Here is a 17,394-nt window from a genome sequence, read left to right as displayed (position 1 = left end):
ATTTCTAGAAAGCAGGGTGCCTTATGTCGTTTTCAGCATGACTTCCCATCCGCCTAACCCTTTTCTTTATGGGTTACTAACAAGTATATGAATAATTAAAAGAATAGGACTAGCTATCCTTTTATAACAGGGGTTCTTAACTTGGGGTCTGTGAACTTTTTTAAAAAAAATATTTTGACAACTGTATCTCAACTTAATTGGTTTCTGTGTTAATCTTGTGTATTTTATTTTTCATATTTAAAAACTTAATTTGGAGAAGGGGTTCATAAGCTTCCCTAGATACCCTGAGGAGTCTATGATACAAAAAAAGATTTAAAAACTTCTGCTTCAGAAAAATGAAGTCATTCTTTGTTTCTCTTCTGATACGGGTATAAGCAAAGCAGCCACCGTAGCACAGACATACTCAGGTACAGAGAAGACCCTAATGCCTCTTTGTTAATAGGCATTAAAAATGTGTTAAAAAAAAAAAAAACTTACAAGCAGATGAATTAAAGGAATTAAAAACAAATAAATGATATTGTTAACAGGAAAAGAACTTCCAAATATATACAGTTTTGATCAGAAACTTCCATACCTAGAAAGATGTGTAAAAAATCCTCTTGGTATCACTGACCACTCTTGGCTTATTCTATGGGAACTGTTCATCAAGTTTTCCTGGGCTGGCCAGATTTCTCAATGAGTTGGTCTTTTGTTTTTAACAAGTAGCACTCAGTGTCATCCCATTAATTTATTCATGACTAAGAATTCTATATTAATCCAATGATTTTTTTAAAGAAAGATATGTTAAAATCAAATTAAAACCTGTTTGTACTTAGCTTAATTTGGCTATTTGAACATCACAAAAATGCTATGTAATGAAAAAGCGTTACTTCTGCCTCAAAAAACTTGAATAGCTCTCCACTGCTTACAGGATAAAATGCAAATTTGTCAGCCCTAGTAATCAAGACTTTCCACTGTCTAAGCTGTAATATATCTATTCTCTACCTCATGTAACCAGCAAACTTGTTCCCCCATTCTTTGTTCAGTCATGTCCAACTCTCTGTAACCTTGTTTGGTTACATATTATACATTATATATTATTACATATTATACAATATATAATATTACATATTATAGTAGTTTGCCATTTACTTCTCCAATTCATTTTACAGATGAGAAAACTGAGGCAAACAGGATGAAGGGAATTGCCCAGGATCACAGCTAGTAAGTGTCTGAAGCTGGATTTGAACTCAGAAAGATAAGACTTCAGACTCAGCATTCTATATACTGGGCTGCCTAGCTGTTCCAACTCCTCTACAGAAAGCCTCCAATTTAGCCAGGTTGTTCACTTCACTGATCTTAGAATAACTTTATATTCTGGTAAATAAAGTGCTAAGCATCTTTAAGTATTAAATTTAATAAAAATAAATTAAATTTAAGTATTAAATCATCTTTAATACTTGCTAGCTATGGAGATCTCTCTAAGACCTAGTGTACTCCATTCTACTTATCTATAAAATGAGAATAAAATGATTCTGAAGATCAAATCATTTTGCAATTCTTAAAGGGACATTTTAATGTCGATTATATTATTAACTTATGTTCGATTCCATATCCAAATTTTTGCTTGGCAATAGCCAAGTTTGAATTATCCTTCTCTTCTTTCTATATAAATGTCATCCATCTTTCAAAGGAGAACCCAAGTTTGAGACTGGATTTCTTGGATTTCTCAATTCCACAATGACTGCTTCCTTTTGAGCTTTATATGACTGTGTGTCTGATTTCTCTGGGCATTTATCAATCTACTCCCTCTCACTGTACTTACTAATTGTGTGACCTTGGGTAGTGATGTGCAGTGAGAATTTCTGTCTCCTACACCTAGGCAAATGCTGGAGGGCAGAAAATGTTTTTAGGCTTCATTTGTGTCCTTCATAGCATACTGCTAGGCAAAGAATCAAAAGACTAAAAAAAAGGACTGAATATTTATTATTGATATGTGGAAAATGGAAGCTAAGATACACAATAATGTAGGGGAGGAAGGAGTTATATAGAAGTTGTGCTTATAAAAATAAGAATCCATGAATTTCAAGTGTCACCTCAAAATTGCATTACATACTTTACGAAATTAATTCAATGATTCTCCAATTTTGGGATTCCTCATTTTGGGATTTGGGAATTCCTAAAGGTCCATGAGACCTATAGATCTGAAGATCCATTGGGTCAAAATTATTTTCAAAAAAATACTATGATGTTATGATATTTAATTCAAAATAGCAATAGATATAGTCTACACCAACCAAAACTCTTTGGGGATGTGGGTCCTCAATAATTTTAAAGAATGTAAATGACCCTGAGACCAAAAGTTCCAGAACTGACAATTCTTTTATTTCTGAATCACCCAGATTAAATCTTTTTCTATGAGTTTTTAAAAGAACGTATAGAAGAGATTTGACAACAACGAAAAATCATTGACAAGTTTTTTACAGATAGATTTGGTACTTACAAGTCAGCAATACATCCAGTTATTAGATAGCCAAAGATCAGACCAACCAATAAGGAAAACTTAGCAATATGGACCTTCCAGGCAGAGTCACACACAAGATCCCACTAGAAAAAAGGGAAAAAATAGTATTGTGGAATAAATACCATGAAAAGTATTTTTATTTTATCAAAGGAGCACAATAAGGACCAGACTTTATCATTATTCAATTTCAACTTTTTCTGACATACCCTTTTGTATCTCTTAAATGATGGAAAAACTCAGGAGAGAAAGGTTAATATATACACAAAGGAAAATAACCTTTTAGCTATAATAGAGGGACAGGTTATTAAAACATTTAAATGATTTTAGCATTCAATTTGCATCTCCTGTGTACAAGTGCCATGAAGACATATAAACCAAGTGAAAGGGAAATATTCACACAGACTAAGATTAAGATATTTTAAATTGTCACAAAAAAACTCTACATATCCACATAAGAGGCAAGTTTTGCTAAAACACATTTAAATAGACAGCACATGTCGTGATAACTTATCAGGGAAAGGACTGAGATTTTCATTTAATTTTTTATGTCAACCTGTGATATATTGAAAACACAATGGGGAAAATTGGGATGCAAAATGGATAATCCTGTTCTTAGTGGCTAGCTCATAATAGGCACTTAATAAATGTTTATTCAATGATTAATAATTGTAAGTTGCTTTCCAGAATTTTATATAGCCAATAATTCCTCACCTCTGTAAAAAATTGGAGGGAGGCAAATATTCTCATTTCTTTTTCAGGAATGACAGTCATTATAATCAGAAAATGTTCATTTTTGCTTTTAATCTTTCATTTATATTATAATAGTCAATTATATTATAAAAAACAGTTTTTCCTGTTTCTGGATCTTTGACCTCCTTGGCACATATGTCAGACAGGAGGATCTTTGGGTTTGAGAATACGAACATTTTAATAATATTTTTAGCTTATAATATAATTCCTAGAGAGCAAGAACTAGTTCAACTTTTTTCAAACTTTCTATGATCAGTTTATAATAGTGTTTGGGGAAGGCTTAATAACAACTTGTTGAATGTTAATTCAAAATTACTTTGCAAAATGGTTAGACCATTTTATGGCTCTACCAATAATGTGTAGTTTGTCCATTTATAAACCTCCAAAATTGATTTTTGCCATATTTTATCCTCTTTGCCAATTTAATGATATGAGGTAAAACTTCTTTTGTTTTGATTTGCCATTCTCATTAGTTACCTGGAAAAATTACTTTATAGTTCTGATAACAATTTACAATCTCTTTGAGAATTATTTTGTTCAAATTCTTTGGCTACTTAATGCGGTTACAGTAACTTTGTCTTGTAAATGATTTTCTTTAAATATTAGAAATCAGCTAGCTAGCTAATTAAACAGACAGAAGGAACATTTATTAAGCATTGACTTTAACATGCTAGATACTGGGCATACAAATACAAGCAAATATTTTCAAAAACCTTACATTTCAGGGGAAAGAGAACACATAAAAGACAGACGAAAAGCTGGGGAGGTAGGTGAGGGAGGGGAAAAAAAAAGAGGAGAAAGTTATATATGTACACACACATATTTCTAACACCATTAATCGTACTTACAACTTTCCATTCTTAAAATATAGCATTCTAAAATAAAACATTCTTAAAATAGCATTGCATTTCTTTGTTTCTTAGGTGACCATTGCTAGGTTTCTTCTATATTCTATAGATATATTCTATATTCCCAAATATTCTATATAGACATATCCATATAGATATATATATGCATATATTTTATATTCTATATTCCCAAACAAAACCAAGACAGAACTTAGTGATAATAGTAAAACTTTTTGGAAAATTTAGATTCACAGGGAAAATGTCTTGGTGCTAGTCATGATGGGTAATGGGAAAAGAAGTCTGTTTCTTTCAAATATACACAATTGAAGCAACTAGGCTCACTCAATTGTCCTAGAGGTCCTTTGAGACTTGTTTTAGTGATAAGAATGATTTGTAATTAGCATGTCAATTGCCAGAATGAAGATAGTGTGTGGACAGTAGATAGTGTGCCTGGCCAGGAGCCAAAAAGAATCATCCTTTTGAATTCAAATACAGCCTCAGATACTTATTTGCTGTGTTACTTAGAACAAGTCCCTTCGCTCTGTTTACCTCAATTTCCTCATTTATAAAATGAGCTGGAGAGGGAAATGGCAAATCACTCCAAATCTCTGCCAAGAAAACCCCAAATGGGGGTCATGAAGATGATATAAAAATGACTCATCAACAAGTGTGTTAAAAATTCCCTTTTTAAAATCTCTTTACTATTTGTTACTTAGAAAACTTTTAAAATAATGTCTAGATAATCTTAAACTTAAGCTTGTTTTAATAACCCCAAATTCTAAAATTAGTTGGTTTCAAATTACTGATATTTTTGTATAAATATGCCTTTGAAAATGAGAGCCAAGATCAATTATTTAAAGAAAATACTCTAGAGAGACTATTTTAAAATGCAGTCCCAAACCATTTCATTATTTGTCTCTCCTCCCCTCTCTTAGCCTTCTACTCTTCTCCCCCATTTTCAGTTAAGAACTTAGCTCATATGAGATGTGGATTCAAATCCTGGTTATGCACTTTGTCATCTTAAATTTCTGACTTTCAATGAGTGGGTTGGATTAGATCACAAAATTTTCTTCCAACTTTAAATTGTATGAATTTATGATCTGACTGCCGTTCAGGGGTATCTGACTCTTTGTGAATACTATTTGGGGTTTTCTTTAAAGATTCTGGAATGGAACAAGAACTGTGGGGACTGAAGGTAGATTACAACATAGTATTTTCACCTTTTTGTTGCTGTTTGCTTGCTTTTTGTTTTTTCTCATTTTTTTCCTTTTTGATCTGTTTTTTAATTATTAAAGATTTTGATTTTTAAAACATATGCACAAATAATTTTTCAACATTAACCCTTGTATAGCCTTGTGTTTCAAATTTTCCCCTCCTCCCTTGGATGGCAAGAAACCCAATAAATGTTACACGTGTTAAAATACATGTTAAATACAATATGTGTAAACATATTTATACAATTTTCTTGTGCAGTATGACAAATGTATAATTATATATAGAATTGCATATATTTAACATATATTGGATTACTTGATGTCTAGAGGAGGGAGATGGGGGAAGGGAGGATGAAAAATTTGCAACACAAGCTTTTATATTCACACAAGAGTGAATGTTGAAAACTGTCGTTGTATATATTTTGAAAATTAAAAGCTATTTTTTGAAAAAAAAAATAAAGATATTGGAGTGCCGAGAATGGAGAAAATGATCTGCCATTTTTTTCTCTAGTCCATTTCATAGATGAGGAAAATGAGGCAAATAGAATTAAGTGAACCCACCAGGGTCACACAGCTAGTAAGTAAGTGAGATCAGATTTGAACTGGATAGGCCTTCTTGATACTAGGCTTGGTGCTCTATCCACTATGCTATCTAAAAGCAGTAGAAAAAGGATTGCATCTTAAGTAGAGGTCTTGGGCTCTACTATTTACTAAGTCTTTGTGAATTCAGCCAAGTCCTATCATCTTTCTGGGTCTTAATTTTGGAAGAAGTAGGACTAGAGAGCAATCAATCAACAAACATTTATCAAGCATCTCAAATATAAAAAGAGGCAAAAGACAATCCCTCCCTTTAAGGACCTTAGAATCTGATGGAGAAAACATGTAAACAAACTATATGAAACACATTATATACAGGATAAATAGAAAATAATTTACAGAAAGAAGTCACTGGAATTAAGAGGGGTTGGGATAGGCTCCTGTAGAAGGTGAGGTTTTAGTTGGGACTTAGAGTAAGTGAGGAATCTCAGTAATTGGAGTGTAGGAGAGAAAGAATTCCAAGTAGCCAAGAAAGCCAGAGAGAGTGTTTTGTTTGTGGAACAGGCAGGAGATTAGTGTCATTGAATTTAACAGTACAAGGTGTAAAAAAACTGGAAAGATAGGAATAGGTTATAAAGGACTTTGAATTCCAGAGAATTTAGTATTTGATTCCAGAGGCAATAGGAGTCAGTGGAGTTTATTGAATAGGGAAGTGACACTGTCAGACTTCTGTTTTAAGAAATTTATTTAATGAGACAATTCAGGCCAGGTCAATAATCTTGTGATGAAGAGAGCCATCTAGACCCAGAGAGAGAACTGTGGGAACTGAATATGGATCACAACATAGCATTCTCACTCTTTTTGATGTTGTTCATTTGCATTTTTTTTTCATTTTCTTTCCTTTTTGATTTGGTTTTTCTTGTGAACAAGAGAATTATATAAATGTTTTTTTTAATTGAAATATCAAAAAAGTAAATTTATGGAATAAAACAACCAAAAACAAAAATTCATTTAATTCATTTTAGTGGCTGAAAGGAGGATGGATTGGAGTGGGGAGAGACTTGAGACAGGCTGACCTATCAGCAGGCTATGGCAATAATCCATGTATGAGGTGATGAGGGCTTATACTGAGTGATAACAGTGTCAGAGGCCATCAGGAATTATTAGGAAGACAGAGTAAAAGTGAATTTGACAGTCCTTGGCAATAACTTGGATGTGGTGAGGTAAGAGATAGTAGCGATCCAGAATGATTCCTAGGTTGTGAGTCGGAAGGAGTGGGAATATAGTGTTGTCTTTTACAATGTGATAGGTAAAGTAGTGAGGGAGGTTTAGAAAAAGACTCTTTCACCAGCAAAATGATGATTCTGTGACCTAGAATTCGAAAATTATTAATCTGATAGCCCTGAAATTTAAAAAAAAACATGGGGGAAGGGTAACTACTTTTATATTATTAGGTTTTTTTTTCCATTTTATGTATTTATTGAAGTTTTATGCATTTTAAATCATAATTATGGTTTCACCAGACTGCCAAACAGATACCCCCACAAAAAATGATTAAGGACCTCTGGATTAGATGAGTTTTGGTTCTCCATTTGCTCTAAATTCTATGATCTTATTAAAAATTCACTGAAATCAAACAGTTAGATTAGGATTCTTCCTAGTAGATAGGCAAAGCATCAAGAAATTGACTCTGGAGCATATGCAATATCATGTAAGGCTACAAGAGAATCAGGGAACTGTCATGGTGCTTGAGTACAAATGTCAAAGAATCCTAAGATTTTAGCAGTCCAATCCTTCTGAGTCGTTTACACATCTTCAACTTGAGGGGAAAATAATACACCACAAACTATGGCTGTCTCACCGTTTTCAGGAAAAAATCTAGAGGCTCCATTCATCCTTGGGGATATAGAATAATTGATTTGTGTCACTTGCAGTCAGTTCTTCCTCACCCCTCGGTTGTGTAAAATTAAGTTAAAAGAGCAACTTATTTTTACAATATTTTTCTAGCATGGCTTTAGTCATAGCTCCAGTGCTGTCTATCTAGCAAGAGTGTTTAATTACTTTAAAGAGGCTTTCTTCCCATCTGACCTGGCAGAGATATCATCATGCTGGTTAAGTAACAGTCATTATACCCTTACAACTGGAATGTTTATTTATTGATTAGTTACACTATACATAGGGACTTTCCCATGCAGACAATTTAAAACTTCTCATAAGATGATCTTTTTTAGGAAGTCTTACCTGATCCTCCCCTCTCCTCCTCCCACCCCACTTTCCTTTTCCTCCTCAGATTTCCACAGAGCATTTTGTAGCTTATGTTCTGTAGCATACTTATTCATGTATATGCCATTTACCCCCTAGTAGATTGCAAACTCATACAGTGTTGTTTTTAATTTATGTATTCCAAGTGTCTTATACATAACAGGTAGTCAATAGCTTTTAAAAAAAAAAACAATTTTCAAATATTTCCTTCTTAAAAAATGCATAAAGCTTATACAAAAGAAAATTTAAAAACATATACCAAATGATACTCTAGCCATTATTCTCAGATCCATCCCTGGACCACTGGTACTTTAGACTCTGTTCTTAAAATCACCTTGGACTCTCATATCTTGCCCAAGACTAGTCTCCAAGTCATAGGCTGGTTATTTAAAATCTTGGCTCCCCTTTTATATCTCCTCTAAGTTTAGTTTTCTTTTATAAAAATATAAACTCCTTGAGGGCAAAGGCTGTCTTTCTTTCTAATATTTATATATTTTAGGATATAAAGTATCTAATTTGTAGAAATTATATATGGATGCACACATACATACACACACATATATGTAAATCTATAAAATTAAGTAATATTTAGATCATTTAGGACAGTGCTTAGCACATAGTAAGTACATAATTATGTTTGATCAGTCATTCATCAATCAAGTATCCCTAATATCTTGAGAATGATGTCATACAAGGTAAGCAGAGTTATAACAAAAGAAAACCTTTATATCTCTTCAAATTCAATAGATGGGAGCAGCTAGGTGACACAGAGAACAGAGTCCCAGCCAAATCTGGTTTTCAGACACATGACACTTTCTGCTGTGTGACCTGGGCCAGTCACAAGCCCAACTGCCTCAGCAACAGCAACAACAAAATCAGTAAATGGTGAGAGGGATCAAAATCCTAGAGGACCCTATATTTTGAGAAACTGAAAAATGATTAATTACTATATCAGTTTAATCTCTGGATTAAAACTTTTGAGGTACAGTATTTATTTTTGAAAAACTGGATTATAATTTCATCCACATAGGAAGCTCCAGAAGAAGAATTTCCCTTACCAAAGCAGATTTTCATAACTTATATTCTTAAAGACTTGCCTGAAGAGAGTATTTTGATTAGGAAGAATGTAACTATTCCTCCAGAAACAAAATTTTCAAAAAATCCACACTAGAAAATAAACCAATTCTCCTAGTACTCATAACAACTAAAGTTATTTTGTTCAGTGTTCTATTCCATTTTGTGTTCAACAATCCTTTCTTCAATTCCTCCAGCTTGAATCTAGTGCCTGAGGCAAAAAAGAATGAAGACTTTTTTAGTAACAAATGACAGGTTTTGCTATCAAGTCCCAAAGATTCATACAGGCCAAGTTTTTCTTTGCTGAGAATCTCACTTTCCCTTTTTATCCTTCAGTCCCCTTCACACCTTAGGTCCTAGGCCTATCTCTCCCCAAATGCTCCATATCCCAAAATTTCTCATCCTTTTTCCTTCTTGCTGACTTCTTATTCTCTCCAAATTAAAACTCCTCCTCCTACCGACTATACAAATGCAATAAAAATGTATCTATTACTTACTTTACACAACGGACAGTGTTAGGAGACCCTATGGACATGCAATAAAATTTAGAAAAATACAAGTGGTCTCAAGTGGTTCTCAGAATATACCCTTGAGGAGAGCCATAAAATTTATCTCATTAAAGTAATTCATACTACATTTGATCTTTTAAGAGGATTTATATTTTTAAAAACACCATTTTATTAATTCATTATTGATGTGAGTTAAGGAGACCCAAGATTATTTCTTTTTTGAATTTTAAGACAAATACACAACAAACAAATTAAACAAATTTAAGTTCACAATAACAACTTTCTTGTTACTTGTAATATGTAGGTTATTTCAAAAATCTCAGTGAGATTTTAAGCTTTCTTAACTTAAAATTGCCCTGAGCATACCCTTGATTCAGCAGTGTTTCTATTGGACCTATATCCCAAAGAGATCTTAAAGGAAGGAAAGGGATTCACATGTGCAAGAATGTTTGTGGCAGCCCTTTTTGTAGCAGCAAAAAACTGGAAACTGAGTGGATGCCCATCAATTGATGAATGACTAAATAAGTTATGGTATATGAATGTTATGGAATATTATTGTTCTATAAGAAACGACCAACAGGATGATTTCAGAGAGATCTGGAGAGACTTACATGCACTGATGCTGAGTGAAATAAGCAGAACCAGGAGATCATTATATACTTCAACAACAATACTATATGATGATCAATTCTGATGGAAGTGGCCATCTTCAGTAATGAGATGATTCAAACCAGTTCCAATTGTGCAGTGATAAAGAGAGCCATCTACACCCAGAGAAAGGCCTGTGGGAACTGAGTGTGGACCACATCATAGCATTCTCACTCTATATGATGTTGTTCGCTTGCATTTTGTTTTCTTTCTCATTTTCTTTCCTTTTTGATCTGATTTTTCTTGTGCAGCAAGAGAATTGTATAACTATATTTACACATATTGGATTTCACATATATTTTAATATGTATAACATACATTGGATTGCTTGCCATTTAGGGGAGGGAATGAAGGTAAGGAGGGGAAAATCTGAAACACAAGGCTAGGCAAGGGTCAGTGTTGAAAAATTATCTGTGCATATATTTTGAAAATAAAAAGCTTTAAAAAGGAAAAAAAAAAAAAAAAAAACTACTCTAAAACCTTTGGTACACCCTGTACTAATAACAGAAGAATCCGAGGGATTTTCCTTCTCCCATTTCCAAAGAAAGGAAGTATAGTAGAGTTGAGTCAGAAGACTCGGTTGGGTTCAAGACTCAGTTCAACATTCAATTAGCTCAGTTTATTCATCTGAATGATTTTACACACACACACACACACACACACACACACACACACACACACACAATCTGTGTAATGGTAACCATCTCTAGGGTGGGGGAGAAGGGGAAAAAGAAAAAAATTTACATGAGAACTATTACATATTTAAAAGGAATAGCAAGTCATACATAATAGATTTGTATTTTCATGTGCAATTCTTTTTTATTACATTATATAATGGAAAAGCTTCTTCTATTCCATAAATTAAAAATAAAATAAAAGTTTAAAATATTTAAGTATTGATTTATTCTTCAAGTCTTGGTTGACACAGAAGACTAATGGTTCAGATTGTTTATGCTACCTCCTCACTGCTTAAGTACAAAGGAAGTGAAATCTTGATGGGAACTTTATTCAGCTGAATCAACTCAAAGAATTCTTAGCACTAATTTTTGTTTATCCTTTTGTTATGGCCAATTAAATCTCTTATTAACTGTAAATAACCTAAGAATATATTTCCCCCCACATTTAGGGATATTCTATTGAGGACCCTAGTATCTTAACAAGGAGCTATTAACAATTACTTTTTGAATCAGGCCATTCAACCAGTTTTGAATTCATTCATTTATGTTATTGTAAAGTGTGCACCTTTCTATTTGTGTTAGAATAGCACGAAATGTTTTATCTAAACTTCTTCAAAACTATAGGTACAAGTAATTTTTTTTCACTTAAAGGTTGAATAATTTGTCAAAAAATTAAGTCAGATTAGTCTGGTGTGAGCTGTTGAAGTTCTTCTACTGGCTCTTTGTAAATTGCTTTCTTTTCTAAGTATACATCAGCTATCTCAACAGTATTATTTTAGAATTTTCCCAAGAATCAAAATCATCATCACTAATCTTTTAGTTCTTTAGACTTATCTTTTCTCTCTTGAAAAATCAGGATATTTGCCCTTTTCTAGTCTTGTTGGGCTTCCATTTTCCCTGATCTTTCACAGATCTCTTATAGCAGCTTAGCAATCACATGGCCCAATTCTTACTTGAGAATATAGCTCATCATTGTACAGAGCAACAAGATTATACAATAATCAATTCTGATGGATGTGAAAACAGTTTTCAACATTGATCCTTGCAAAACCTTATGTTCCAATTTTTTTCTTCCTGTTTTCCTCCTACAACCTTGCCTAGATGGCAAGTAATGCAATATATATTAAACATGTACAATTCTTCTATAAATATTTTCACATTTATCATGATGCATAAGAAAAATCAAATCAAAAAGGAAAAAAAAAATGAGAGAGAAAACAAAATGCAAGCAAACCAACAACAAAAAAAGTGAAAATACTATGCTGTGATCCACACTCAGTCCCCACAGTCTTGTCTCTGGGTGCAGATGGCTCTATCACAAGACCATTGGAATTGGCCTGAATCATCTCACTGTTGGAAAGAGCTATGTCTGTCAGAATTGATCATTGTTTAATCTTGCTGTTGCTGTATACAATGTTCTCTTGGTTCTACTCATTTCACTCAGCATCAATTCACGTAAATCTCTCCAGTCCATTCTGAAATCATCCTTCTAATCATTTTTTATAGAACTCTCATTCAACAATAATATTCATATGTCATAACTTATTCAGCCATACTCCAACTGATGGGCATCCACTCAGTTCCAGTTTCTTGCTACTACAAAAAGAACTATTATAAATATTTTTATGCATATATTTTGAAAATAAAAAACTTTTAAAAAATTTTAAAAACGAGAATCACCTTAGTCAGGTACTTAAATTCATTAATCTGTGCTATGAATATTCTCTTAAAATACCTTGATAATTTTTTTTATATCATCATTTCTAGTATAAAAGTCTTCATTGTCAAAGAAAATAAAAACAAAAGAAAAATATATAGATCTGCCTTATCTCTGTCAGTAAATATTATGCTATCCATCCCAGTAAAAGGTTCTATCTTTTCTTTGATCTTCCTTTTTCTCATTCTCATACTTATTTTCCTTAGCCCCCTTGTTTTCTTAGCTACCTTAATAAGTCTCAGTTCATTTTCAGTGTTAGTGTTTTTGACTCTATTTTTATGGGATCATGCTATGCTTATATTTCTCCTCCTTCATTTTTTCCTGCTTCATTCTTGTATATTCTACTTTTTGTAGGATGGGGTAAAAGAAAATCTGACCTGCTTGGATTGTATATCCATATTCTATTCAGAAAAATCCCATTTTTTTCTTCTCACTGAAACTGATTCCTTTGATGTCTTCAGAATTTTACTAAATATCTTCCACTGCCCCTGTTTTGCCTTCCCCTATCAAATTATAGCCTATGGGATCTTACTTGTCCTTCCTCTGCTCCCTTTGAAAACTGCTTTTCCAAAATCTAATGTGCTTACTAGTCTGTGCCTACCCAGAGCAACTATTTCCTCTTTTTTAGGAAGAAATAACTCAAGAATATAATTTTTCTTTCTTGATTACTTGTTTTTACGGATTAGGTTATTATAAACACAAGATTATTAGCTGATCAGTCTGAGTAACTGAATATCCTCTTCATTTCTATATGATATTTCTGTGCCAGGCTGATGGCATGCTTTCCAAAGTCACCTTTTTTTCTTCTTTCTGTCTAGGTGTAATGACATATGTTTCTTACTTCTTTGACTGTTGCCTAAATCCTCATTACCATGCTTTCCCTCTCTCTCCACCTTACTGTTCTTGTTCCTGAATTTACATTTGAATATATCTTTATGTCCAATGCTCTTCTCAATCTCCCCCTTTATTATTTATATTGTTTCTTTTAACCATGATATGTATATCCATACATTTATTTTATCATTAAATTTAATCCTGCCTGGTGTAAGTGAGAAATATCATTTGCTTCCTTTTAATCCGATCTATCCCCTCTTGATTGTTCTCTAAACTTCAGGTTTTTGTGAGGCTGTATTACTTTCCCTTTTCTTAGGACTTATCTCCCAACAATTTTTGTCAAATAATGAGTTCTTATCCCAGAAAGTCTAGATGTGCTCCTGTTCATCACTGTGCTTTGGGATGACAAAGCAATCCTTTATAATGGTTCCTATAATTTTGTGCTTTGGGACTGAGGGCAGGGAAGGTGCCATCCTAGGGAACATGTTCAGAACATCCACATTTGTCAAATAAAGTTATTAAATGTATTTGCTGCTGTAAATTGTATATCTATTCTGTTCCATTGATCTGCTTTTCTATTTCTTAGCCAGGAACAGATAGTTTTGATAATTACTGTCTTATAATATAGTTTAAAATCTAGTACTGCTAAATCTCCTTTTATTTTTTATTTTTTAAGTCAGTGCTTTTGACATTCTTGACTTTATGTTCCTTGAAAAAGCTCACTGTGATTCAAATGGAGCTACTTAACTATGCATTTAAACCCAAATCACTCTGGCTTTCACTGATTAGCCAATAAAAGATCTCAGGCTTTCTTCACCAGCTTAGTGTTGATGGCTCAGAGTAGAAGTAAATAGCAACAGTTTCAGTTTGGACCAGAAACTCAGGAGATCTTCCCCTCCCAAATTGATTATTTTGTGAAGGCAAACTAGGCCATCCTAAACCTCAATTCTTACATAGCCTATAATTATTGAATGGGCGTTGCTTTACACAAACTGAGACCTGGAAAGAGTACATAGACCTAGCTCTTCCACTGCATCCCTCACCTGCATTTTGATGTATTCTTGACATAGGACTGTGATGACTCCAGAGAGATAAGGCTGATTTCTGCACAAATCTGTCTCAAATCCAATTCACTTGCAAGTCAAGATATCACTTGTTTATAGATACAAACACTTAGTTATAAAGATATAACACTTCTGATGTCACTCATCCTCTTTGAGAAGAATGAACGACAATAATATCTCCTCATCTGTAAAACTGGAATAATTATGCTTGCACTACTTGCCTCACAAGGTTGTTCTAAGAAAAGTGATTTATAATTGTGAAATGCTGCATGAACAAGCTGTTATCATTAAAAAGGGATAACTGTACTCAGCTTCAGAAAAGTTGAAATCTTGGTATAGGCTATCCAAAAATGAACCTTGAGGGAATGAAATGATTGCTTCCTGTTGGCAAAGAAATATCCATAAAAATTCCTAAATGTCTGCATGTTCTTTTTAATTTCCTGGAGTTATTACCCTAGAATAGTGGTTTCAAAATCAAAGAGAAAGGGGATCCCTGCATATTGACTTAGAAAACCACAAATTAACATTATCTATGTTGTATTTTTATTTATTTTGGTCAACATTTCCCAATAATGTTTAAATCTGGTCCAGGATGCATTTGAGAATTTTGATGTTGGTGGGCCGCAGGTTAGAATATCATTGCCCAGCTGCTTTTTGGGTAGCACGTAAATTTTTAGTACTCACTCTGTTTCTGTCCTTCTCTGTCTTTCTGTCTCTCTGTCTGTCTCTTCCTGCTCCCTCCCACTTTAAAAAAAGTGATTTGGGATTTTTGACAACTTTCCCTTGGACTTTCTGACAGGAAAGGCTGGCTGAAATCAGAGAGTAAAAGGTCTTAAATGTTACACTGAAATGCTTTTATTTCAATCTAAAAACAAAAGGAACCATTGAAAATTTTTGAATGAGGTAGTAATACAGGCCGACATGTGTTAGGAAGACTATTTTGGAAACAGTATGGAGAATGGAATAAAAAAGGGAGAAACTAGAGGCAATGCTGTGAGTGCAGTAATAGCTTCCTAACTGATTTTCCTGTTTCGGAGTACACTCCAATCACAACTCTTTACCCTCACATTGCCCTGCGACCCAGTCTGGTAATCAAATATAACCCACTTTGGAAAGTCCCTCTCTGAAAAGCCTAGTCCCCTTCTATCCCACCCATTTCTGCCATTTTTTGCAATTCTAGCCCACCAACATGAAAGTGGTACAATTATGGAAATTTGAGACGACACAAATTACAAGATCGTGAAAGCAAAGATTCTATTTTATTTGAAGACGTATAGTGGAATACTAGGGAAACTTATTTACTTAAGGAGAGGCAGGATGGAATTAAGGGTGGAGAAAAGACTTGAAGCCAGGAAGAACAGGATTCGTTCAAGTCCTGCCTTTGACATATACTGGCTGTGAGAACTGGCCGAATTGCTTAACCTCAATACTCTGGTCAACTCTCTAAGAATATGATTGTGGCACCATAGGCCAGCCTCCATTGGTGGAGATATCTTCTCATCGGAGTTCCCTGTATCAGGTAATGACAGATGCAGTTGCTATCCTGCTTTGTCTACCTCTTTCTTCCTTCTCACCTTCCTTCACAAATGACCAGTGCTTTCTTCTACCTCCTTTCATTAGACCTAAGAGTCAAAGGCTATCGGTCATTAACAATTTAATATGAAACAGTTTCAGAGATTCAAGCTAAGTCTATTTAGAAACCTAATTCCTAATCATTCAATAATCATGAGTAATGGGGGTTGAACTGGCCCTTAGGGATTAGCCAAAGAAGTCTGAGCTTGGGGTCTCTCCTGGGAATTTCTGGGAGCTCTGGGGACATGATGACTCAGATGTTTACACTTTTGGGGGGTGATGAATTTCCTGTTTGTTTTCAACCATGTGTAGTCCCCTGGTGAAAGATTTTGTTGTTTTGATATCATGAAGAAACCCTGAGTTTGGTCCTTCCCTTCTCTGTAAAAGGGCCCTTAAAGGGGATAGGGCGCTGCATTTTTTTTTTTTTTTACATTTAATTTATTAGTATTTTTTTGTAAAGCAATTAGGATTAAGTGATTTGCCTAGAGTCACACAGCTAGTAAATGTTAAGGCTCTAAGACAAATTTGCACTCAGGTTCTCCTAACTTCAGCTCTATCCACTTTGCCATCTAGCTGCCTACAGGTGCTTCATTTGTTAAAAGGGGAGAGTTTCTTACTGACTTTCTCTTCCTTCAGCTCTACAGATAGAATCTACTAACTGAGACTTTAAAAGAAATCAGCTTGTCCCAGTAATATGATAACCACTCTCATGTGGCAGCTAATATAGGGAGATTCCATTAGACAAGCTTGCTCCTTGGCCCTTAGTTCTCTTTTCTTCTTGTTTACCTTCCAAATAAATGATCAAGCATCAACACTGAGATGTCTCCACTTGAAGGAATCCTTATGCATTTAAGAGTTCCAGAAGTCCTAGATCCCTCAAGTGAAGCTGACTGGAAGGAAAGGGATATTTTTCATCAAAGAAGATAACCACTATCATGGTTTGCCAGAAGACAGACAATGAGAGAGATATTGCAAAGTCAAAGTGCAGTTCTTCAAATTCCTTTGTTTTGAGAAAGTTTAGGTATCAGCCTTCTACTGGATCCTCATTTTTAGCTATTATGTCAGTGTTTGTGAGTTTTTTATGGTTGGCGGTTCTTTCACATGCAGAAATAAATACTTTCCCATATCTGATTCATATTATACATTGAATACTTGCCTGGATACAGAACTTTGGATACAGTGCCC

At 34.0% G+C, this 17,394-nt stretch overlaps 1 protein-coding gene across 1 annotated transcript in view; it reads right to left on the bottom strand.

The window, feature by feature from the left end:
* SLC22A23 (solute carrier family 22 member 23) overlaps positions 1-17,394 on the bottom strand; it is a 265,206-nt gene that overhangs the window by 205,716 nt on the left and 42,096 nt on the right. Inside the window, exon 2 of the mRNA XM_051970757.1 lies at positions 2,483-2,586. Within this exon, the coding sequence (XP_051826717.1) occupies positions 2,483-2,586 (104 nt within the window). The remainder of the gene's footprint in view (positions 1-2,482; positions 2,587-17,394) is intronic.

This window comes from Antechinus flavipes, chromosome 1 (assembly GCF_016432865.1).
Source record: "Antechinus flavipes isolate AdamAnt ecotype Samford, QLD, Australia chromosome 1, AdamAnt_v2, whole genome shotgun sequence".
In the NCBI taxonomy this organism is placed as follows: Eukaryota; Metazoa; Chordata; class Mammalia; order Dasyuromorphia; family Dasyuridae; genus Antechinus; species Antechinus flavipes.
Note: the sequence above shows the minus strand (reverse complement) of the source record. Positions and strands in the feature narration are given on the sequence as shown.